This window comes from Setaria viridis, chromosome 2 (assembly GCF_005286985.2).
Source record: "Setaria viridis chromosome 2, Setaria_viridis_v4.0, whole genome shotgun sequence".
NCBI classification, from domain to species: Eukaryota; Viridiplantae; Streptophyta; class Magnoliopsida; order Poales; family Poaceae; genus Setaria; species Setaria viridis.
Genome location: NC_048264.2, coordinates 15,984,209 through 16,008,995, shown reverse-complemented (window position 1 = coordinate 16,008,995; position 24,787 = coordinate 15,984,209). Strand labels below are relative to the sequence as shown.

The 24,787-nt window shown below is 44.9% G+C and overlaps 2 protein-coding genes across 2 annotated transcripts; one reads left to right on the top strand and one right to left on the bottom strand.

The window, feature by feature from the left end:
- Positions 1–386: 386 nt before the first annotated feature.
- On the top strand, positions 387–1,167 carry LOC117844144 (F-box protein SKIP19-like). The gene has a single exon (XM_034724908.2). The coding sequence runs from the start codon at positions 471–473 to the stop codon at positions 837–839; it is 369 nt and encodes a 122-aa protein (XP_034580799.1). The 5' UTR covers positions 387–470; the 3' UTR covers positions 840–1,167.
- A 19,198-nt stretch (positions 1,168–20,365) lies between these two features.
- LOC117842360 (large ribosomal subunit protein eL13z) lies at positions 20,366–22,178 on the bottom strand. The gene is given in 5 exon segments (XM_072291950.1): positions 20,366–20,661; positions 20,762–20,920; positions 21,337–21,444; positions 22,054–22,136; positions 22,139–22,178. Coding segments are annotated over 5 exon segments (600 nt in total). The 5' UTR covers positions 22,164–22,178; the 3' UTR covers positions 20,366–20,436.
- Positions 22,179–24,787: the final 2,609 nt, after the last annotated feature.

Genomic DNA, 24,787 nt, shown 5'->3' with positions numbered 1-24,787 from the left:
TAATGTTGTGGGGGAATTTTCTATCTTTGGATCGGAAGAAATGTATTTATTGTAAAGGGATGTTTTTAAGTAATTTTGTTCATGTTGCAAGAGTTAATTCCTGATGTTGCAACTGTTACATTCTAATGTTGCAATTGATAGTTGGAGTGTCTGATGGTAAATCTTCCACCGGAGGTTCGAGTGCTAGCCGTTCCGATGATCATACATATGTGTCCGTCTAAGAATGACTTCCAACCAAACCATATCCTTGCTGTGATTCGGCTTGCATCAAGGCGACATATATAATATTCGTGCCGTCTTTGATTTCTTATATTTTGTTTTAACATAAGAGAATGCTAATACGCCGGATCCTTTCCAAGCCCCGTCACCGACATTACATACCGCCCCCTATCCATGTTACGAGATACGAGGAATAGTAGCAAGTCAAATCGCCTCTAGCGCCCCGCAGAACGAACTCGATCGATCGCGCGATGCCCTTGTCGACCCTTCCAGCCGCGGCGGAGGCGGCGCCGGCACCAGCGCCGGCCGCCGGAATCAGTGCCGAACTGGGCGGGCTTCCGCCGGAACTCATCTCCTGCATCCTCCACAGGCTCGACCCGTTCCAGATCATGCTGGACGCCGACAAGGTGTGCCGCTCCTGGCGCCGCGCCGCGCGGGACGAGCCCGAGCTCTGGCGCCGCATCGACATGCGAGGCTACCAGGCGCTCTCCGACCGGAACCTGGTCGACCTCAACCAGATGATCGACGCCGTGCGGCGCAGCCAGGGGCAGTGCCAAGCGTTCTGGGGAGAGGGCACCAGCCTCCACTACGGCGTCCTCCGCTGCCTCGCCGACCAGTGAGCTTACTTCTGTTCTTTATCCTCTTATTACCTCTTTTATGAAATATTTTGTGATTTTGTACCACAAAGTTAGATAGTAGCGCTACATATACCTGTTCCTAATGAAAGATTGATTACCTGCACATGCAGAGCGCCATTGCTAAAGAACCCTTATCCTCGTCTGGTGCAACAATTTATCAGATCAATGATTCATTCAGCTTTCATATTGTTGGCGGCTGCAGCAGAAGCGAGTGTTTGAGGTTGTTGCCAAGGAGTGGCCACGGCTGAAGCACCTGGGAATTATCGCCACGCGTGTTCCTTTTCCTACTCAGAACGGAACATTAGCATCATAGGAGATGGAGAAGCCAAAATGCGCGGGCTACGTTCCCTCCAGCTTATCCATAATGACCTCACCAATCAAGGGCTGGCAGCCATACTTGACAAGTGTGTCCACCTGGAGTCGCTCTGTATACACTACTGCTGGAACATCTGCATGACTCGCAAAATAAAAGCTAGGATCAAGAAAAAGAAGCTACTCATGAATTATATGCATGTAACCCATATGGATTGTGATGAAAATAATATTGGAGAGGACTTTCACCCTCGCAGCCTTAATATTGAATGTTCTACTTGTCTCGATTACTTTGGACGTGGTAAAGAAAGCTACCCGAAGCATATATTATGTCAATGACATGGAGGCCATGGTCATCTCCACAGTTTACGAGCTACGCTCCCTTCAGCTATACCGCAATGATCTCACGAGTAAAGGACTGGCAGCCATCCTTGACAAGTGCCTTCACCTAGACTCCCTCGACGTATGGAACTGCCTCAACATTGTCTGGGACAATGCCCTACAATGCAAGCTAAGCGCGGCTGGATTAAGACCAAGAAGCTGACCACCAAACTACTCGCGGACTACTCCAATCACAAAATCTTTAACCCCAAGGGCCTCGACATACGCAACTGCCGCAACATCATCTTAGACAACTGGCGCAATGTCTTCATGGTCAACACGCAGGGAGCTAAGCACAATCGGATCATTCTCAGGAAAAAGACAAGAAACTACTACCGCAAGACCAACAACATGATGGACAAGATTAAGAAACACATGGCCGACATACATATAGGAACCACTGATTATATGGAATTTGATCACTGGTAGAAAACTGAGTATTAGTCCCAGTTGGAAAGGTGCAAATCTCTCGAAAAACTATCCGGGATAAAGCAATCGGGACAAAAGGGGTGTCTTTTCTCGAGTCCCTCAACCGGGACTAAAGACACGCTTTAGTCCCGATTGGTAATACCAACCGGGACTAAATGGGCTGCCACGCCAGGCGCGATACAAGACCCCTTTTATCCCGGTTGGTAATACCAACCGGGATAAATGGTTTTGCAAAAAAATTTGAAAAATAAATAAATTCCCGGGGGGTCCCAGGGAGGCCTTACAAAACCGGATAAAAGGGTCCGAAGAATTTAGTTCTGCCCCAGCCACACGTGGGAGACCCTTTTATCCCGGTTGGAAACACCAACCGGGATAAAAGACCCACTTTATCCCGGTTGGTATTACAAACCGGGATAAAAGGGTCCGAGGGCTTTAGTTCTTTTTCAGCCACCCGTGAGGGACCTGTTTATCCCGGTTGGAGTTTTCAACCGGGATAAAAGACCCCATTTTATCCCGGTTGGTGTCGTGAGCTTTAGTCCCGAGTGGTAACACCAACCGGGATTAAAAGGGTGACCTTTAGCCTGGGTTATTTTTACCATCCGAGACAAAAGGATCCCTCACGGGTAGCTGATTTTTTCACCCGGGACTAAAGGGTCCCCCACGGGTGGCTGATTTTTGAACCGGGACAAAAGGTGACTTTTAGTTCCGGTTGTAAATACCAACCAGGAGTAAAGCTCTGAACACCCCCTTTTATACCGGACCTACTTTAAATCGGGATTAAAAGGGAGCGCATCAAAAGTCAAGTTCTCTACTAGTGGATGGTGCCAAGATTGATCATTATAGGGTGGAGTTTAAACCTAAGAAGTATCGTCACGTCTACGGCTACAGCCGCAATTATTATTGGGAACCTGATCCTGAGAAGTTTGAGCCTTGCTGTCCTATTATGAATGTTCTACATACCTGTCTTATGTTTGAATACTTCACTGAACGTTGGGGAGTCTTGGACCTTGACAACTATGCTGATTACTATGATCCTTCTTATGGCCTTGACGGACATGATGAAACCAGTAGTTGAATGCACGATAGGATGGTTGGCAAGAGGTTGCGCAGGTACCTAAAGATGGAATGACAATGATGTCAACCTGGATGCTATGACGGAATCATGTTGCATCCTCTAATGCTCGATCTCTTCACACTCTTGGCTGTGCCAGGCCAGGGTTTATTCTGGCGGCTTTCTTGTGGTGCAGGAAATTGTCTCTGGGTTTCTACTTTCTATTCACCGTTCTGGTGGAAAGGCGCTCCATTTTGTGTTCTGCTCTCTCTTTTTAGGAACCTACGGTGGGCAAAACGCCAACCTGAACAATTATATTATGCATGCGACGTGTGTGGGGCATACAGAGATTTTTGAAGAGAGGTGATGAAGGAATAAAACAGAAAAGTCACCCTACAATAATCAAGATCTTCTCACTCCAGTCCCGCAGCGCTGCGCGGGTGCACTTGATCTTGCTCGGTACGACCAGAGATGGAGGTCACCAGCAGCTTGTCTTAGGATGATCATTGGTTGCTTGTTAACCTGGTCGAACACCCTGGCGTGTTTGTGAATCTCATTTTGTCAGGGCCATCAAGCAGTGCAACAAACAGCAACCTTAGCTCATTTGCAAACTAGTGAAGCGTGTTTGTGTTAGTCAGCCCATAGTAATGTAAAAATACCCATTTAATTAACTTGTCAGTCGGCTCCATGAATATGTTTTTTTGAACGAACTCGGCTCCATGAATATTGTTTCATATGTATATGTGGTGAAGCTCCCGTTGCGGTTTGGCTGAATGATTTTTTAATGTTTTCTAAAAAGTGTGTTATCATGTTTTTTCCTGGTCATTCTGCTCCACAAAATCTTGTTTGATATATGTACATGGCGAGGCCCCGTCGCAGTTTCCTGAACAATTTTTTTGGCATGTATGTATGCTATTATGTATGTACGCAGGACCAATGAAAAACATGAATTAATTTATTAAAAGGAATTGGAAAAGGATAAGTACAAAGGGATTCGACGCGGCCATATCTGCTAATGTAGTAATAAAAGAGAGGGGGAGGTGAAAACACACCAACCCTCTCCTCATTCCCAAATTCAAATTTGGATACAGAGCTAGGTTCATGCCCCCGCTGCTTCCAAATTCACCACCGTCCTCTGCCTCCCTGTCATCACGTGCACCGCAAAGTCGCAAACTACCCCCAATAACCCATCCTTAGGAGGTGTTTAGATACAAGTACTAAACTTTAGGAGGGTCACATCGGATGTTCGGATACTAATTAGGAGGACTAAACATGAGCTAATTATAAAACTAACTGCAGAACCCCTATACTAATTTGCGAGACGAATCTATTAAGCCTAATTATCCATCATTAGCAAATGGTTACTGTAGCACCACATTGTCAAATAATGGACTAATTAGGCTTAATAGATTCGTCTCGCGAAATAAACTCCATCTGTGCAATTAGTTTTATAACTAGATTATATTTAATACTTTTAATTAGTATCTAAACATCCGATGTGACATGTCCTAAAGTTTAGGACGCCGGATCAGACAGGCTCTTAAGGGTGGGAGACGTGCACCTGTGTGTGTGCGTGGGGCTGCGGTCAGACTACCGCCAGCAGCAAGGGTTGTCGGCCTCCTGTGCCTCACAGACCAGCAAAGGGTGCATCCTGGAGTAGGTGAAGTGGGAGGCACACGAAGTGAAGGCTGATTGCTGCTTTCTGAAGGCTGTTGCACTGCTAGATCTATGTAACAATAAAGAGGATTGTTACTATTGTGCTTCTTACTGATTTGATAATAAGCCTGGTCCGATTGGTGATGGCAGAGTTGTACTGAATCTTTGATGATGGGAGTGCCGTGACTGTGGACAGACTCAGCTGTATAGGTGGTTTGACATTACTCAAGTAAGGAGGATGAGACCCAAGAAGTTAGAGGCTAAGATGAAGACACACGAATAAGCTGTGATCAAGCTAACAAGTGGAAAATTCATCAGTTGAAGTGGTGAAGAGTCATTCACCAAAAGTGAAATGAGGAGTGAAATGAGAAGCGAGTATGTCCATCATGAAAATAGTTTTGTTGAATCCATCATGGAATATGTCATGATAGTGCATTTATTTGATATTTTTGATGTTATTATATTTTTCTATAGACTTAGTCAAAGTTAGAGAAGATTGACTTAGAACAAAACTAAAGTGATGAACTAGCACTAGCACTAGAACAGAACTAAAGTGATGAACTAGCACTAGTGTTTGTTCTATCCATCATGTTATTTTGCATAAAAGTCCCTAAATTTTCTTGAATCCACCCAAAGGAGAATTATTCCTATTGTTCACCGAAATGAATATGGATTTATAAAGAATAGAACAATTCAAGATTGCCTTGCATGGGCATTTGAATACATACACCAATGCCAACAATCAAAGAGAGAGATCATTATCCTGAAGTTAGACTTTGAGAAAGCATTTGACACTATTGAACATAACACCATCCTGAACATGATGAAGCACCTTGGTTCCAGTGACACGTGGTGTGATTGGGTTAGAAGGATCTTAGATTCTAGGACATCCTCAATTCTTCTTAATGGTGTCTCAGAAAAAGAATTTCACTGCAAGAGGGGGGTCAAACAAGGGGATCCCTTTCACCACTCCTTTTTTGTTATTGTAGCTGACTTGCTATAATATATTATTAACAAAGCTCACAACCAGAACATATTCAGCCTCCCAATCTCCTAGGCAGCCACAAATGATGTCCCAGTTCTACAATATGTAGATGACACTATCCTAATCAAGAAGGCCTCAGAAATGGAATTGTTTTCTCTCAAAGGAATTTTGGAAGGTTTTTCATCCACTGGATTAAGAGTGAACTACCACAAATCATTTCTAGTCCCCTTAAATCTCAGCATGGAAAAGGCTACCAGCTTGGCTAGAGTATTTGGATGCAATCTTAGCAGCCTACCCTTTACATATTTTGGACTGCCTTTAGGCACCACCAGACCAAAATTTACATATCTTGCTCCCCTAATGAATCAAATGGAAAGGAGACTCTACCACTGCTACTTTTCTTGGATTAGTTGGCAAAATTGAACTAACCAAGTTAGTATTCACTGCTCTACTCACCTACACTATGTCCACCTTAAAAATTTCCCTAGGGGCAGTTGATAATATGGACAAAGCTTAAAGGGATTGCCTTTGGAGAGGAGCAAACGTGAATGATAAGAAGAAGTCCTTGGTAGCATGGCCGAGATGATGTAAGCCAAAGTCCAAGGGAGGATTGGGAGTCATCAACTTGAGAAAGCAAAATGATGCACTACTAATGAAGCACCTTGATAAATTCCATAAAAAAAGACGTGCCCTGGGTAAAGTTGATATGGGAAACCTACTACACAAATGGAGAAGTCCCACACACAGCAGGTGAAGTTGGGTCCTTCAGGTGGAAAGATGCTCTAAAACTCTGTGATCAGTTCAGAGGGGTAGCAACATGTACAGTTGGTGATGGTAAATATGTGTAACAACCTGGGTGTTTAAATGGTGTTTTAATCGTAAGAGCAAGTCCTTTGTGCTTAAAGAAGAGCTTTGGCAACTTCCAGGTCAAGTCCCTAGTTTGGTCAACTCAGCCCCCTTCAGCAATTCCGGCTAAGTCTGGAAATCAGCCTCGAACCCTGAAAACCCAGCCAAATCGCCGTTCTTCTCTGAGTCCTGAAAACAGGTGTTCCTCCAAACTTTGAGGTGTTGAATCTCCAAATACACTGTGTTTTTGAACTCGGTCGAATTACAAAAGTTGGACCCTAGTCTGGGTCCTTCAACTTGTTTAAAGGGAGTCAACGTGGTGCGGTTTGAAAATCGGAAAATCCAAAGGTTTGAAGATGGGCCCGGCAAAGAATCTCACGGATCCGTTGGTCAGAAATTGCCAGAGCGCGCATGTGCCGCGCTCCAGGGCGTCGCCGCCGCGTGGCGTGACCTCGCTGGCAAGCACCGCCTCGCCCAGTCGCCGGCTGCGACAAGATGGATTAGCGCGCCTCTTCCCCAGTCACGCGCGAGGACGACCCGCGGTCCTCCGCTCTGTTCCATCTCGTCTCGCTCGAGGCCTCACCGGCCGCGCTAGGCGCACTGCCCGCAGCTCTGCCGTCGCCCCGGCCACTCTGCGACCGAAGACCGGCTGCTGCCACGCCGGTACCGCCTCGCCTCACACGCGCATTTGCCCCACCCAGATCCCCGGCCGTGCGCCCCGATGCCTTCCGGCCCTCCTGTCACATCTCGGCCGCGCTGCCTGCGCGCGCGTCCCGCGACACTGCCGCCTTTGCCAACCACCGCACAGGCAGTGACAACTCCTTTCCCCGCCTCGCCAGTAGCGTGCCCCGGTAGAGCCGCTGGTCCCGTGCATGCTCACGTCACACCCTCACCCTGTCACCTTGCCTGCAGCGTCCTCGCCTGTAGTGCCCTTCCCTCCCTCGTGTCTGCCAATGGCGCCGCCGCCATTGATGGCCGTGACCCCACGCGTGCATGGACCCAGCAGATCCACGCGCTCAGCAAACCCGCTTGGCCCCCAGCTCCAAATCCTTGCTGCCCAACCAGGGCAAGATTGCGTCCGAGCTTGCCAATGGAGGCGTCGACCAATCACCGTCGCGACAGAGCACTTCTTCCTCCCTCACTCTTATCCGCTCGTTTGCTCGAGCTCATTTCCTTCCTCCGAACCCTTCCGCGCAGCTATAAAAAGGGTACTGAAGCCTCTTACTAGAGTTCCCTTTGCCACCACTGCCATTGCGGCACTATCTGCTCTGTTCTTCTCCACCGCACTCGTCGCCGCACACTCCTCTGATTCGCGCTCAACAGTTCCCGCGATGCTGACCCAAGCCGCCATAGTTCCTCGTTCCGCCTCAGCTTGTTTCTTCCCGACCCCAAGACCTCATCAGTAGAACCAGAGGTGAGCTGCCGACCCCCTTTCTAGCTCTCCTGACCTTGTCCGCCTCACCTGAGTGCTGTCCGCCTCGCCCGAGTGCTGTCCGCCTCGCTCGAGTGCTGTCCGCGTCGCCCGAGGGCTCGGTTGCATCTTTTTCTATTGTCCGAGGGTATCTGTGTAAAATTTCAAGGACTTCTCTGTGTTAAATCTGAGGATCCCGGTATAGATATTCCTTAAGTCTAATGGTCAGATTGTAAGTTTTCCCCGATCCAACTCTTTTAACTCGTTCCAAATCAACAGAAGCTTGGAAATTTCATCTTAAATCGAGGAAAAATCAGAAAAATATGAAATCACTTTGGTTGGAATCCTCGTTCTGAGTAGAATCCAATAAAGTGGATGTCACACCTTTTCCTATAGTTTTGCTATAGTTTTGGGTTTAAATACTTGCTAATACTGTTGAAATCACCGTCTAAATGTCTTATCCTGCATTGGATTTCGTGTAGAGCTGAACCTCGCCGACGGCACGTACGAGCTGCACCCGGCGCCGGAAGACGAAGTCATAGCTGAGCAGCCGCCTGCAGGAGTCGAGCCCGTGCAAGCCGAGGACCAGTTTGCTACCGTCCCGCTTGAAGCCAAGCCTCGGAGCATAACCCAGTTTTTTCTAAACTTGCGCATGCCTTCCGTTGTTATGTGTGTGCATTTACGTTACAAGAATTGTTTGAAACCATAGATGCATGAGATAGGTACCCTTTTGATGTGAACACTAGTATGATAGACCGAGTAGTTGTAATGCTTAATAGGACTCGGTAAAAGTCAAGTGATTGACTGTCACTCGCGAGTTATATGAGTTGTCTACTTTCCTTTTTGTTACAACTATAAGGACGATGGTCAGGGCAGGGCTCTGTGAACTATTTTGGTGGTCGGTGGATTGCCCCGTCTGTCTACTTGAAATTGGATTAAGGTCAAAAAGTGATGGTGTTCGTGATCAAGTGTTTGAACAGTACTAATCTCATACCTAGTATGAGATGGGGAAGCTAGGTACTTGATTGACCCAGGACGTGAGCGGTTCGATCCACTGTCTCTGGAACAGAGTTTCCCCTGCGGCCGCATGTGGTGACAAGCGCGGTCATAGGACGGCAGAGGCTGGGTCTATGGAGCCTTGTACCAAGGGAAGTGGGCCCGACACGGGTTTGGGGATTGATGGGGATGGTCGACAAAGGAAGCAACCCTTCATGGTGCGCGGATGTCATGAGATTAGGTTTACCATGCATGGTTAAGAAATTCGAATCGATTCGTCTACCTCTCACAGTTTGGGACTGCTTGATCGCTATGCTACACTGAGTAAGAATGAAAGATGATGAGGATCTAATATGGTTATCTGTGCTAATTGCTTGGAAAACTATGCTTGTTTAGTATAGTTGCTAACTTAGATTGGTAATTGAAAGTAGAACTGGTGGCTAAAACATTGAAAGTAAGGACCTACACTAGTCGCTTTTGGCAAAACAAACCCCAGAGCCAGAGAGCTGGCATGTCTAGTGTTGGTGGATTAGTACCACCCGTCGGTTAAGTCTTGTTGAGCGTAGTCGCTCAGCCTTGCTTGTGGCATATCTTTTCAGGTGATGTTGACGTCTCTGAGTTTGCCCCAAGTGGCACTTGGCCTTCCCAGCTTCCTCCTAGGTGGATGGTCGAGTGGGAACCCTCCTCGGACGGCGAGGACGAGACACTTTGATGTCATGATCGGCCTCATCGTGACGTCCGACTTCGGCGCTAGCTTCCGTTGTTTACTTCCGCCGCTTAAGAACTTTGCAACTTATGTTTAAATTTCAAACCTGGTGTTGTAATAAATAAATGCACTTGTTTAATTTGATCGATCTATTGTATTCTCTGCAACCACTCACCTTCATGTGAGTTATGCTTTCTCGGTCCTGTGTAGTGGTTTATCGGAGGAAATCAGACGGACTGCCAAGTTAACTTGATTAAAGCGCATGATCGCGTGTCAGGCAACTTAATTGTGCTTTAGCTAAGTTAATTAGGGCAGTTCCGCCACAATATGTTCTCTTCTAGTTGGATGTTTGGAATGACATATTGTTGAAGAATTCCTTCCCAAGACTGTTCAGCTTTGCAAAGAACACGCACATAATAGTAGTAGATTTCTTGCAAAATAATTCTATAGAAGAACAGTTTCACATACCGCTATCTGAAGAAACCTTTCAAGAATACCAACAGTTGCAAGGTATCATCCAAGGGATTCAAGTGTAGGGAGAAACCCGTGACTTCTAGCACTATTTATGGGGATCAAGCACCTACTCCTCCAAGCACTTCTAAAATTTCCCATTCAGGAACATAAGGTCACCCTCTCCATGTTGGAGGTATGCCCTAGAGGCAATCATAGAGATGATGATATTCCATTTGTATCCATGATTTGTATATTGTGTTCATTGAATATCCATTAAAGGCTACTTGAATTGATTTGCAATTATGTGAATTGTATGTGAAACTCTTTACTTGTATGGTTATTCTAAAGTTGTCCCTAGTCGGAGTTCATGTGAGGACACACATGGATATTAGACTAGCACATGTATTAGTTGATGACTATGTTTCACAAGTCATGGACATGGAGATGTTGAACTAATAATGTGGACACATGTGGAGACATGTGCTTGGACTGACCCAACACGAGAAGTAGTTCTCTCTTTAAACAACATATACGCTTTGTCCTTAGACCTGAGATTGTCGCATGTATTCAAGATGTGGATCGACCTACTTAGGGGCTATCAAACGCTACGCCGTAACAGGGTAGTTATAAAGGTAGCTTTCGGGTTTGTCAAGAAGCATGCTATGAGACATGGTCAATAAAGATGGGATTTGCCCCTCTCTGATTGAGAGTGATATCTCTGGGCCCCTCGAGTGATCGGATCCGAAAATACATGGCCATGGTACGTACGGTTAAGAGTTAACCTACAAAGGGATTCCGAATCACAGGATCGAGAAAGAGCGGTCGGCTTGAAGCTAGACCAAATATCATGAGGCAAAGTGAATAGCATGTATATTATGTTGTGATGGTTCGTCTGATATGATCTTTGTGTGCGTATAGGAGTTGGCACGTCTTGCTAGAGGCCGCTACCGACTATTGGGCCGAGTAGGAGTACTCGGGCCATGTCTATACGTATCCGAACCCATAGGGTCACACACTTAAGGGGCTGGAAGCCCAATTCGGATGTGATCCGAGTTGGATTAGGTTTAGAAGTACTAATGGGCCTCAGACTCAGAGGCCCGTTAGGAACCTCTATAAATAGAGGGTGGGGGCGCCCTAGGGTTTACACCTTTTGGCGAAACACATCTACCGCGCCTCCCACGCCCTCGCCTGTTGCAACTCGTGAATCTAGCAGTCCGGCTTGCGACGCTTCCTCCCTGCACGTGTGGATACCTTGGAGGTGTTGCGCCTGTAGCACTTGGACGAGCCGCCGACGAGCCACGACGAGCCGCCGACGAGCCACGACGAGCCGACGACGAGCCGCGGCACGAGGGCGATCTTGCTGCACGAGGACGAGCTGCTGAGGAGCTGCTGGACGTTGACGTGATCGACTACGTACGACTACGTTGATCGACTACGTACGACTACGTTGATCGTCTTCGCTGCATCGACGCAAATCTACATCTTCCGCACCAGTAGTGCGTCGAGTGGTAATCCCATGATCCTTATACGGCAGTTCTTCCTGGTTTTACGCGGTAGAAATTTTGATTTGCGCTAGTGTAGCCTACCTCGTATCCCTACACTCCATTCATATGGATCTAGAAGTTCAGGTGTAGCAACAAACTTCGAGTCTTTTCATGGCTTCTCTTGATGGATAGACTGAATACAAGAAACCTTCTAAGATGGAAAAACTTCATGGTCAATGGTGGCAACTATAATTGCCTCATGTGCAGCAACAATATGGAGGAAACTGCATATCACTTATTCTTCACCTACAGCTTCAATTCAGCGTGTTGGAGCAAAATTGGTCTACAATGGCACCTTAACCTCCCATTCTACAGGATGTTCAAGACTGCAAAAGACATGTCTCAAAATCCTTTCTTCATGGAGATCTTTATCATAGCTACTTGGCACATCTGGAAGCAAAGAAATGCACTGATTTTTGAATGAAAATGTCCATCCATAAATTCCTAGGTCTCACACGTTGTGGATGAGGCCAGACCTCCCAAAATCAAAGAAAGCAATAGACAATCTTTCCTTGACTAGGTTGATTTAATTTAGCTTAGACTGTATAGCTCTCTTTGGATGTTTTTTCCCTTTTAGGGTACTTTTGTACCCATTTCATTTTCTCCCTGTACAGTTTCTTCTCCCTTTTTAATTTGTTTTATCACAGTGGGTGCCTCCCCCGCTGTACAGTTTTCAAAAAAAAACTTTACCTTCACTTGGTGTTTAATCTTAATACCGTGGTTATTCCACCATAAAGTATATGGCCTTGGATGATGCATCCCTGGCAGTTCCAAAACTTTCACAAGATGTTCACTTGTAGCATTGATGGTAGAAAAGTCATCCACAACTGTAGCACATGTACCCGCACCAACCTGACAGCGAGTGTAGCACATGGAAATATCAAGTTGCATGGATGGATCCTACTCACAATTTTGCAATGCAGTGCTAAGAAACCTCATGGTAGCAGTCACAAAAAATTCTACCTAGTCAAATTGATACCACCTAATATTTTAATGCCTAAGAAAGATGGAACATGGCATCTGTGTGTTGATTGTAGAGCTATTAATAATATCACCACTCGATATCGACACCCTATTCCACGCTTAGATAAATCTAGTGGTGCTGTTGTGTTTTCCAAAGTTGATTTGCGTAGTGGGTACCATTAAATTCGTATGAAACTGGGAAATGAATGGAAAACTGCTTTCAAAACTAAGTTCGGTTTATATGAGTGGTTAGTCATGCCTTTTGGGTTAACTAATGCACCTAGTACTTTGATGAGATTAACAAACGAGGTTTTGCATGCTTTCATTGGGAAATTTTTTGTTGCTTACTTTGATGATATACTGATTTACAACAAATCCATGAATGAGCATCTTGATCATTTACGTGCTGTTTTTAATGCTTTACGAGATGCACGTTTATTTGGTAACCTTGAGAAGTGCACCTTTTGCATCGATCAAGTGTCTTTTCTTGGCTATGTTGTGACTCCACAGGGAATTGAGGTTGATAAAGCTAAGGTAGAAGGTATACAGGGATGGCCTGTGCTAAAGACTATCACACAAGTGTGGAATTTTCTAGGACTTGCTGGTTTCTATCGCCGCTTTTTAAAGGATTTTAGCACCATCGCTGCACCATTGAATGAGCTTACAAAGAAGGGAGTGCCTTTTAACTGGAGCAATGTACAAGAGGACGCCTTAAACATGCTGAAAGATAAGTTAACACATGCACCTCTCCTCCAACTTCCTAATTTTAATAAGACTTTTGAGCTTGAATGTGATGTAGTGGAATTGGATTGGGTGGTGTTTTGTTACAAGAAGGCAAACCTGTTGCATATTTTAGTGAAAAATTGAGCAAGCCTGTTCTGAATTATTCCACTTATGATAAGAAATTATATGCTCTTGTTCGAACATTAGAAACATGACAACACTACTTGTGGCTCAAAGAATTTGTTATTCATTCTTATCATCAATATTTGAAGCATATTCGTAGTCAAGGAAAATTGAATCGTAGACATGCCAAGTGGGTTGAATTTATTGAATTTTTTCATTATGTTTGGGAAAGAGAATATCATTGTTGATGCTTTGCTAGGAGATATACTTTGCTGAATCAACTTGATTACAAAATCTTTGGATTAGAAACAACTAAAGACCACTATGTTCATGATGCTGATTTTAAAGATATGTTGCTGCATTGTAAAGATAGGAAAGGATGGAACAAATTCATCGTTAGTGATGAGTTTGTGGTTAGAGCTAACAAGCTATGCATTCCAGCTAGCTTCGTTCGTTTGTTGTTGTTGCAGGAAGCGCATGGAGGAGGCTTGATGGGGCATTTTGGAGCGAAGAAAATGGAGGACATACTTGCTGGTCATTTCTTTTGGCCAAAGATGGAAAGATATGTGGAGAGATTTGTTGCTCATTGCACGACAGTCAAAAGTCTAAGTCATGGTTAAATCCACACGGTTTGTATTTGCCACTACCTGTTCCTAGCGCTCCTTAGGAAGATATTTCTATAGATTTTGTGTTGGGATTGCCAAGAACTAGGAAGGGATGTGATAGTGTGTTTGTGGTTGTCGATAGATTTTCTAAGATGGCACATTTCATACCATGTCATAAAACTGACGATGCTACTCATATTGCTGATTTGTTCTTTCGAGAAATTGTTCATTTGCATGGTGTGCCAAACATAATTGTTTCTGATTGTGATGCTAAATTTCTTAGTCATTTTTGGAAGACTTTATGGGCAAAATTGGGGACTAAGCTTTTGTTTTGTACTACATGCCATCGCCAAACTGATGGTCAAATTGAAGTTGTGAATAGAACTTTGTCTACTATGTTAAGTGTTGCTTTAAAGAAGAACATTAAGACGTGGGAAGAATGTTTGTCTCATATTGAATTTGCTTATAATCACTCGCTGCATTCTACTACAAAGATGTGTCCATTTCATATTGTTTATAGTTTTTTGCCTCATGCTTCTATTGATTTAATGCATTTGCCATCTTCTGAAAAACTAAATTTTGATGCTACTAAACGTGCTGAATTGATGTTAAAACTGCATGAAACAACTAAAAAAATATAGAGCGCATGAATGCTAAGTATAAGTTTGCTAGTGACAAAGGTAGAAAGGAACTAAAATTTGAACCTGGGGATTTAGTTTGGTTGCATTTGAGAAAGGATTGGTTTCCTGATTTGCGAAAATCTAAATTGATGCCTAGGGCTGATGGACCTTAAAGTGCTAGAGAAAATTAATGATAATGCATATAAGTTAGATCTGCCTACAGACTTTAGGGTTAGTCACACATTTAATATTACAGATTTGAAGCCATATTTGGGAGAAGAAGATGAGATTGAGTCGAGGACGACTCAAATGCAAGAAGTGGAGGATGATGAGGATATCAATACCAACGATACATCCACACCTTCACAAGTACCAATTACTAATCCTATTACTTGCGCCCGTCCTCGTCAACTTAATCATTAGGTGAGTTCATTTTTGCGTTCATGTCCATCATATTTAGATCATGGAGATATGTGCACTCTTATTTTGATTAGGAACTAGGGAGAAGACCGAAAGGGAAAAGGATTCGCGCATGCTAGATTCGGACTGCAGAATACCACCAACTTGTGACGGTCACCACGGTCGCATACGGACTCGGATTGGGGCATTCAAGTACTTCATGGAAATCTTATCAAGTCTAGTTTCATATGGATCTAGACTCATATCAATATATATTCTGAGGCGGCCACAATCATCAATTTATTACAAAGACCTTTTCTGTCCATGGTGCTGTGTCACCTTATTTATGCTCAATGGGCCATTTATCAAGTTGGACTCAATAGGAGTGCGTCCTATATAAAAGTTCCTAAGAAGAAATTTAGGGTTAGAGCATGACCCCTACCACATCCTGGTTATCCTTTACCCTCTCATAAATTTAGGGTTGTTACCATCTGCCACCTACCTCTTCATTTTATGGGGCACAAGGAAAACAACAACAACCTTAGCCTAAACACCACATCTACGCAAATGATTACTAGCTTAATCCTAAATTGTTAAATAAGACTAAGGCACTCTATCTTAGATAGAGATATTGAACCCGCAAGCAAACTAGAAAGTAGAACTGACTTAAATAAGAACTTACCACATAAGGAATCTCGAATAAGCATCTGCAGAGGTACAAGCTGGTGGAAGAGTGGTGGAGGTTCCGACATTTTGCCGAACTACCCCTCACTCTCTCCCTGTTCTAAGCACTAGCCAAAGCACCCCTTCACCTTTGGAATGGAGCTCTTCATTTCTTCTTGTGGTGTGTATAGGGAGAGGCCAATCCCCTCCTTTTATAGGCTCCAAAGGGTGGTTCCAAGGCGGTAACTATGAGGGAACCGATCACAACAGCTATAAGGGAGGCACCAGGAGGCGACACATGGAAGGCGGTGGCGAGAGGAGGTTCTGGGGATTCGACCCCTGGCAATCACCTCTTAGCCTCCCCTTTGGCTGAGACGCTGTCTAGTGGGTCCTCAAGTGGGTACGGGGTGATTCCCGTGGATGTGAGTCGATCACCCCCTGCGTGGGCTGTTGGATCCATGTGCTTTCACCTTATTAGTTGAGAGTCTATTTCCTTGCTACTTTAGGATGTGTTTCTTCTCTTTATTCATGGGTGTGTACCTGCAAACAAATATTCACTAAAACTTGTGGAATTAGTTAGTTAATAAGCCCTACCACTATGTTACGTGCTCATCTTTTATGTCTTTTATGCAGGAATTGATGGTCAAATTTGGTACTTAAGGACTATCAACAACATCCCCCACACTTAGCCCTTTGCTCATCCTCGAGTGAAGGCTAAAGACTAAGGTGAAACGTAGCTTCCACTAGTAAAGCTGACATATGAGTCATTCCAAGTTATACATGTACTTGTGAATCTTGAAGTATCTATCATGTGGTATTGGGTAGTTGAGGCATGGAACGGCCTTGATTCAAGTCACTACCACTCTTTCTGTCAAGTACTTGGGTTTTGATAGGTTTTCAAAACATAACCTTTCTTAGCTCCTCAATTGATTCTCTCAGATCGCTCAGTGTATTTGATTCCTCACCAAGGCATTGATCTGCCTTATTGCATGCTACTTCTACTAAGGTCTTTGTGGAGCTCAAGGTAGGGAGTAAAGAGGCATACTTGTATCATAGATATTGCAAAGTTAAAAACCAGATCCAAGGAGAAATCAAGTCATACAATCTGATGAAGATGTGCATGATTGTGGATAAGTGGATGGTGATAATGACTCCTTGTATGATCTCTCTCCCCCCTTTTTTAATTATTTTATGAGCATGTATATCTTTTCTTTTCTTCTCTTGGACCTTCATGTGTGCAAATATTTTTTCTTCTTGGACCTTCGTGTGTCCAAATATTTTTTTTATTTTTGAGAGAGAGTCATCAAATATATAGCGGATTATTTATTTGGTGCATGGATGGATGGTATATTGCTTCACTTCTATTGTAGAAGCTTTGCATGTTGATGTAGCATGTACGTGATCTTGATCATGAAAACATGAAATGAATCTCACAATGGCTCATTATCAATTTGACAAAGTTCAATGCAAAAATAAGAAGCATACGCATATGGTTTTCAAGGTGGACACATATGGCTTTGGTAGGAAGGAGTCTATCAAAGAAGAGCTTCCGAGCTTGCAAGGTCTTTTAAAAAATATTGCAAAGGAAAGTTTCCAAGTACCTTATGCAAAAAGAGCATGGATCCTTTCATCAAACCATAAAACAAGCATCAACTACTTAGACAACATGACATCCTAAAGATTTTGGTTCACAAGCAACAAGTGTATGCTCATAGGGATAAAACATAAGTAAGCCCACCATAGGAAGCATGTGGAGCCTTTAGGTTCATTTTAATTTGAGTCAACATATTTTTGGTTATTAAAAAAGGAAAACTATTTTGACTCATGAATTAGGGAGATAGGAGTATAGGATGCACAAACCATTGCTCTGGAGAAAGAGGGAACCGAGGGGGTCTAGCAGGGGTTGGGCCCTTAAGGAGAAAAAGATACTCGGGAAGGTCTTTAAGGAGAAGCATTATAGAGCTCATCCTTCCCTACAGCCTTAAACAAGTGCTTCATCTTAGCACAGAGGTCTCGGCGGAGGGTGTTGTAGCTATCTTAAAGCTCCTTTCATTTGAGCTGACCTTCCACCACTTTCTCAGCTAACTATTTATTTTCTAAGCGCATTTCTATGATTGCTCTAGTTAGCTGCGCAACTATGGAACCCTTAGGGGATTTCTCCCGACTACTATTGTACTATCCCCCAGTCTCTTGATTGGAGGCGGCAATTGGTGCCACCTCACCTTGCCACCGCTTGTGGAGGAGTTGACGGACTCCTCCTACGCCTTGTCCTTCTTCGTGAGGGATGGTGTAAGCCCCTTCCGGTACCCTCCATTGGATGTGTGTATGCCCACTACCTAAAACCATGGCTGTGGTGGAGGGCTCTCCGGTGAGTGTCCTGGTTGTAGCGGTGGCTGCTGACGTAACGCTTCTTCGTGTACACCATTCCAGTCTAGCACTCACCTAACTTCAATGATGGCCTCAGGATGTCATTCCCATGGAACAACCGGGTGTTCAACGACCGTTTCGAGCCGAGATCACCCATTGTCGGCCTCTTGTACGGACTCGATGACATGGCCCATTGCTTCTGGAGCTTTCTAGCCTTCCAGGCGAAGGAGAGTACGCACAGGAAGGGGGGATGAGGGGCTACACCCTTGGTTTGGCCGAACCATGAGGTCAGCCAACCCCTCAATGGCGCCCCTCACGCCTCATTGCTCCCCATTGGCGGTAGGATGGCCAGGGGCTTGATGCGATCGTCCGGGCCCCTTCCATGATGAGGTCATTGATGGGGATGAGGCCAATGGCCGGAGTGGGCTCCCTTGCAAATTGAAGGTGGAGCTGGAGGCCGACACTAGGATCAAGCCCTTTCCTGCCATGGTGGGAGAAGAGGGAGCTGTAGGTGTAGGGGTTGCGAGTGTTTGTGTGGATGAGAGGAGTGAATAGGATTTAAAGAGAAAATGTTTCCCTCTCAACACTCAAATCCAACTAAAATGTTTGGGATAAGCCAAGAGATGTTGGAGGAGCGTGTGTGTGAAATTAGGGAGGCGGCGGCGCTAAGCGGGGTTAGGCTGAACCCTGTTGGGCTCCGCGGCGCCTCCAATTGCTCGTGCGTGTGGAGAAGTTCAGGCGGAAAGATAGCTATATCCCTTAAGGCCTTAACTTAAAAAATTGTTTTTTCAACTTGTGCGTACGTACTCTCCTCCGCATCAGTGTATTGCTCCATTGTATTTTTCTACTTCTTCCTGTTCAGTTGGTCCAGTAACCTGCTCGCATGTTCTTTGCTTCTTCTTTCTGTCATGCATGACCCTCAGAATTCAGTGGCTGGTGCCGTAATCTGATCTCTACGGATCCGACTATTGTTTAAAAATAGCGTATGTAGCTTTATATGGATGGACTTTGAGCCTGCTTAGTTTGATTCCAACTTTTGCCAAGCCAAAATCAATTCTTGTTATATTAGGGCTACCAAAGTTAGGGTAAGAAAATTTTGTATCCACTTGGTTTAGTACCAAAATATGGCAAACAATATTTTTCTACCTATGGACTTCAAGTACCTTTCAGTAACTTGCCATGATTTTGGCTACAAAATATTGGTATGTCAATTTTTTTTAATGAACCAAGTGATAGCCAATATTTTTTAAGGTATGCCTTGATTTAGTTGGGCAAACATCCACACCCAACCAAGCAGACTCTTTGTTTCCTGGCACTATTCAACTCTGTCTCATTTCACCGGATGTGTGGCGATATGGTGTTTGCCATGCATCCATGCCAACTCTGTGTCGGACTGTTGCTCCGTGTACATGACAACATGGCTTTTGGAACAGGCTCTCAACTACGCATGCACATAATTAACCTTGCTGCAGTGGTAATATAGGGTAGTTCATTAGAAATGGACTGTGCTAACTAGAACCAGAACACTGTTCTCAATGTGAACGCCCGAGGAATGAAATTTGTGCAACTGCTGGTCTGCTGCATTTTGAGTTTTGAGTCATGGTAAAACAGAGTACACAAAGCATCACCATCATTCCATCATCTGAAGTTCTGAACTGGGTCGTTCTTCAGACTTCTGGTAGTCCGCCTCGAGCATTAAGGTAACTTGGATAACCAAAGACTTCGGTCGCTTCAATACAGATGTCCCATACATCATACTCATATCTGTCTGTTCCGGAGCATGTATACTGTATGCATCCTACACTACTTAATTTGCCTACCTTATTAATACTATGTTCATCAGAGGATAGAGAATAAGGGAAGGGAACTACAGCTTCATGAACTATAACTGATATCACAGATCACCTAAACCTTTTTGACCAAAACATGCGCTTCTGACTTTTGCTGGATCAGTTGGCAGCAAATAAATTCCATTTGGCAACGCTCAATACGCGCAAACTAACCGTCTCCTCATCAGAAGGAATTACATTTTCAAGAACACAAATTCGATCAAACAAACAAAAAAAAAAGATTCCTACCAAATGGGCACCAAGAGGCGCAAGGCTCTGAATCGACAAAAAGATGGTTCGAGGGCAATCCAAAACTTTCAACCACAAAAATCTGGTAGGCGATTAGGCGAGCAACCACATTAAATCCTAAACCATTCAGAAGCCAAGAGGGCAAGAATCTGATGAACATAATAGAGAAAAACGAGTACCAGGTAGCAAACAATACGAGGACAACAAACCGTTCAGTTGGTCTCTATTTTCAGCACCAAAACAAAACAGGGTACTATATCTGGTCACTTCACTTCTTCTCTTCCTTCTCTTCCTCAGCAGCCCTCTTCTGGCGGGCACCAAGGTGCTTCTTGTTCATCCGCTCAAGGCGGAGCTTGCAATAGGATGCGAATGACTTCATCTCATCGGTAACCTTCACAACCTCAACTGAGAGCTTCTCACCACGAGTAATAGGCATGTAGCCACCCTGGACCTGGGTGGCAGTGGCAAGTTCCTCCGGAGTTGAGTCACCAGCCTGCAATGAAGGTAGTAGGTGACCAATGATTAGAGGCTGTAAGAAACTGGGACAATGTCTTGAAGAGATGAAACATTCAGGAAAAGAAAAGTGTCCATACCTTGACCTTGCGAGCACGCCTTGGGAAGATAACCAGCTTGGCCTTGTACGTCTTAAGCCTCTGGACATTAGCCTGCAGTCCCTCAAGTGATTTGTTCTTGTGACGGTGATCCACAGAAATGCCAATGGTTGGAGCAAGCTTCTTCGGGATGCCCGCAGCCTGAAATCAATAATAGATAGACAAGATGAAGGCTATAGCATAATACATGGATGAAAAGACTGGCTCAACATGGATCATGACGATAATAAATGAAAGACTTAGCAAATCACACAACAAATTCCAAACACCATTACAAATGGAAAATGAAGCAAAAAAAATACAAGCTACTGGCTTGAAACTTTGCAAACATTAGTATAAGATGATGCAAAGGAAAAGATATCAGACTCAACAGAGCAGCAGGCACAAACACCAACAGTATACACAACATCTACCGTATATGTTGTACCAGGGGCAATTACAGCAGGTCATATAAAATTTGAACTAAAATGAAAGCAAACTAGGATATTGAGGAAGCAACATGACTCAATGTTAATTCAGGGGGAGGACAGCAATGAAGCAATATATCACCTTGACACCTTCAGCTCCTCAAGGGTAAAGCCTCTCCCAGCCCTTGACTTCATGTTGTACTTGAGAGTCTGGCATTGCACGATGGGGCGAAGAGGGCCAGCAGTTCTTTTGACGAGCTGCATACAGAGCATAGCAGGATCGAACAAGTAAGTCAGCAAGTAGGAGAAACACTAAGGAAAAATGATGCATAACATAACTGTTGGAATGAATCTTCATGACCAGTGGTACAAAGACACACAACAAGTGAAAATATTAAGTAAAGCAAGGAAATTTCTATTTTGACGCATTAATAGCAGAAAAGTAATAAAGCAACAACATTGGTAACTCTTACTAACGCTCAAATGTGTATTGTTTATATGCAGATCAAACCATATTAACATCATATGACATCCAATTTGTAGAATGGCTAGCTATACAGTCAAATATTCAAGTGCATCAACAAGGACACCAAACAATACACTTCAACACTTGTTGACACTATACTGCACTTGAACCAAATTTCAACAAAAACTTGCAGCGATGCATTATCAATGATAATAAGACTATTGCAGAGTGCAGGATAAATTATCAGTAGACCACAGCTTCTGAATTGCAACTAAATCCTAGTTGATCACCCATTAGTTGTACATAACACAGGAACCACCGAGACCCCGGTAACACTTGAAAGTTGTCGCGGCAGCAAACAAGGAGGCATTGTATCCAAGCATTAAGTTAGGGGAGGAGACAATGACCTCACCGATGCGGCGCCTCTGCTTGCGGGCGGGCTGGTTGAACCATGTCTTGACATAGCTCTGCCAGTGCTTCTTGAGGGGATCACGTTGTTGTGCTTCACCATTTCGCACCATTCCTCTCCTGCTAACCTGCACACCAACGCAACAACCACGCCATCAGAAAACCGAACACCAAACGGGAACAGAAAATAACGATCCACCACAGCTCCATCCTCACTAGCACCGCAGCAGAACCTCAAGCAAATTGCAACACAGCTACGCCGTCCGGAATCGATCCTACAACGACCCAGACGAACTCCTCTCTCCCAGGCCACACAGCAGCAGGCTCTGAGTGGCCCATCTCAACCCATAGCATGGAGCGACTCGAGCTGTCGAGGCGTCGAGCCTCTCTCCGCCGCCGTCACCGTCTTCCTCGCTTGATGCAAGCCCTCATCACCACGGCGCCCGAACGCCGACCTCCAGGAGTACCAGGACGCGGCTGCCCCGTGGCTGAGCGCCTAGTGAGCGTTCCCATCTTGCCTGCGCGACTGCCGCCCATTCCATTGCCGTCGAGCCTTGGTCTCGTGCCGCTCGGTGGTGAGACGAGGTGGAGCCTCCCAACGCATCGAGCTGTAGCTGCAGGGCACGGCCACAGAGCCACCAGACCTCCCTGAGCGCAGCCAGGAAGCTCAAGCTGGAAGAAGCATATGTTATGTAGCGCAGCCAGGAAGCTCAACCTGGAAGAAGCATGTGTTCTGTAAATCATGCTTTGCCTGGTATTCTGTAAACTGCGCAGGTGCTAGCTAGTTGGGCAAGTTGTGATTGTATAGGACACATCAAAAACTATAGAAATTGTATAGATGGCAAATTGTATTCTAAATTGTGCTATCACTGGAATGGACATAAATTTGCAGAGCTCAAAATATTGTATTGTTCTGTCATACTGAAACTCAAAAATATTGCAAAGCTCAAATGCTCAAGTGCATATGACATACTGAACTATACATTTGAAACACAGAACCAAAAGGTTGCTGCTGCCCAAAGCTGATCCTGCCGTTGGAGCATGCGGAGGATCCCAGGTTGATCCTGTCGGCCAGCGTGAAGGATGCAGCGATGGCGAACAACCCAGCGCCTGTCCCTGCCCCTGCCACACCACCAACACTGGGGTGTTGGGCCTTGCAACACCAAGGGAAGAAGAGGCAAGAGAAGATGGGCCGGAGCTTCTCGAGGCCCAAGCCCAGGTTGACAAGCGGCAGACATCGGCAACTGTTGACGAGCAGTTGGACAGGTTCGCTGGGACAACACGTGCTCCGGCAGCGACGACGGCAACCCGACCCATCCCGCCGCTGCACCGTCCCCTGCGGAACCCCGAAACAGCTCCAAGCCCAGGTGAAGCGCAACGTCTGGCGAACTTCATCGCGAAGATGACAATCCCCCTGCGCGCGCCTCTGCTCCCCAAGCCGGAGAAACCACCACGCGTCGCCGTCACCGCGATCTCCACACCAACACTACCTAAGCGGAGTGAAAGACTGGTGAACCAGAGCCTCTCCCAGGTGCCTACCTCCAAGCGCGGTGAGGCAATCATGATGCAGCGCTTTGGCATTGCAACGGACAACAAAGGTGCAGCTACAGATGACTCCAGATAGGCATACAACAAGCTCTACGGCCAGAAGCTGGGCAACAAGCACCTAGACGCCATCAACGAGCTCTTCCCGTCCATGAAGAGGAAGCAAGGGCGGCGCAATGAGATCGCCATCAAGGCTTGATCTTACTGGGGAATCTACGCACGTAATAGCACTCTTCCTTTAGGCCCATAGTTAGTTCCTAATCCAGGTCGTCTAGTTCATGTAATCACAACAACCATGTAAACCGTGCCGAGAAAACAAAACAGCTTCTCCGATGAGCGTTGTTGTAAACTATTTTTCTACTTTAATATAATGATTTAATATAATGATTTAATATAATGATGTGCAGCTCTCCCGTGTATTCGAGAAAGAAAAAAGAACCAAAAGCTTCACTCAAGCACAAGCTCCATGGTTAGAATTCAGCATTAAAATCATCAGTGTTGGCTCCCTGCAAAATAAAAGAAAAGTAATTGAACTCTTTGTGCATATGACTATATTGATCATCACTTTGAAATATTACCGTCAGAAGTTGTCAGAAGTTGAGAGAAGGGAATTGATGGTCATGTATAATTCAGGCATTCCTTCCTTTGGCCAACGAGTACTCGGGGAAACATTTTGTACTGCTGCACCATCATCGAATGCCACTTTTGCAGTTTCTTATTCCTTTCAATAAAAGAGAATCAAATAGTTAGATAAAATTGAACACTTTTTCTGTTGAAATACAGTTAAAGAGAATTAAATAGATTTTGTGGTGTTACATACCACTGAAACCAAGTGGTTGCGGCTCTTTCTGATGTAGCAGGCCGAGCTCGTGGTGGGCCGAGGCCCAGCGCTTGGGACGATGGAGGGTGTCGGAGCTCGTCATCGTTGGATGGATACGGATGGCCCTGATGACGTGACTGCAGAGTGCAGACGAAAGTCAATAAGCCCGCAGACGAGATGCAAAATTTTTAGTCAACACGAACTAATTATAAACTAGTTATATAAGCGGTGTCAATCAATTTTATAATTAATCTATATTTAATAATTTAATTATATCAAATATCGATTTGACACGACTAAACTCGTCTCCAAACAGGCCTGAATCCGACAGTCAGACTCCTCCCGTTCGTCGCCCTCCTCCG

Coding starts and splice junctions, on each gene's coding strand:
- LOC117844144 (XM_034724908.2), top strand. CDS start 471: ATGCCCTTGTCGACCCTTCCAGCCGCGGCGGAGGCGGCGCCGGCACCA.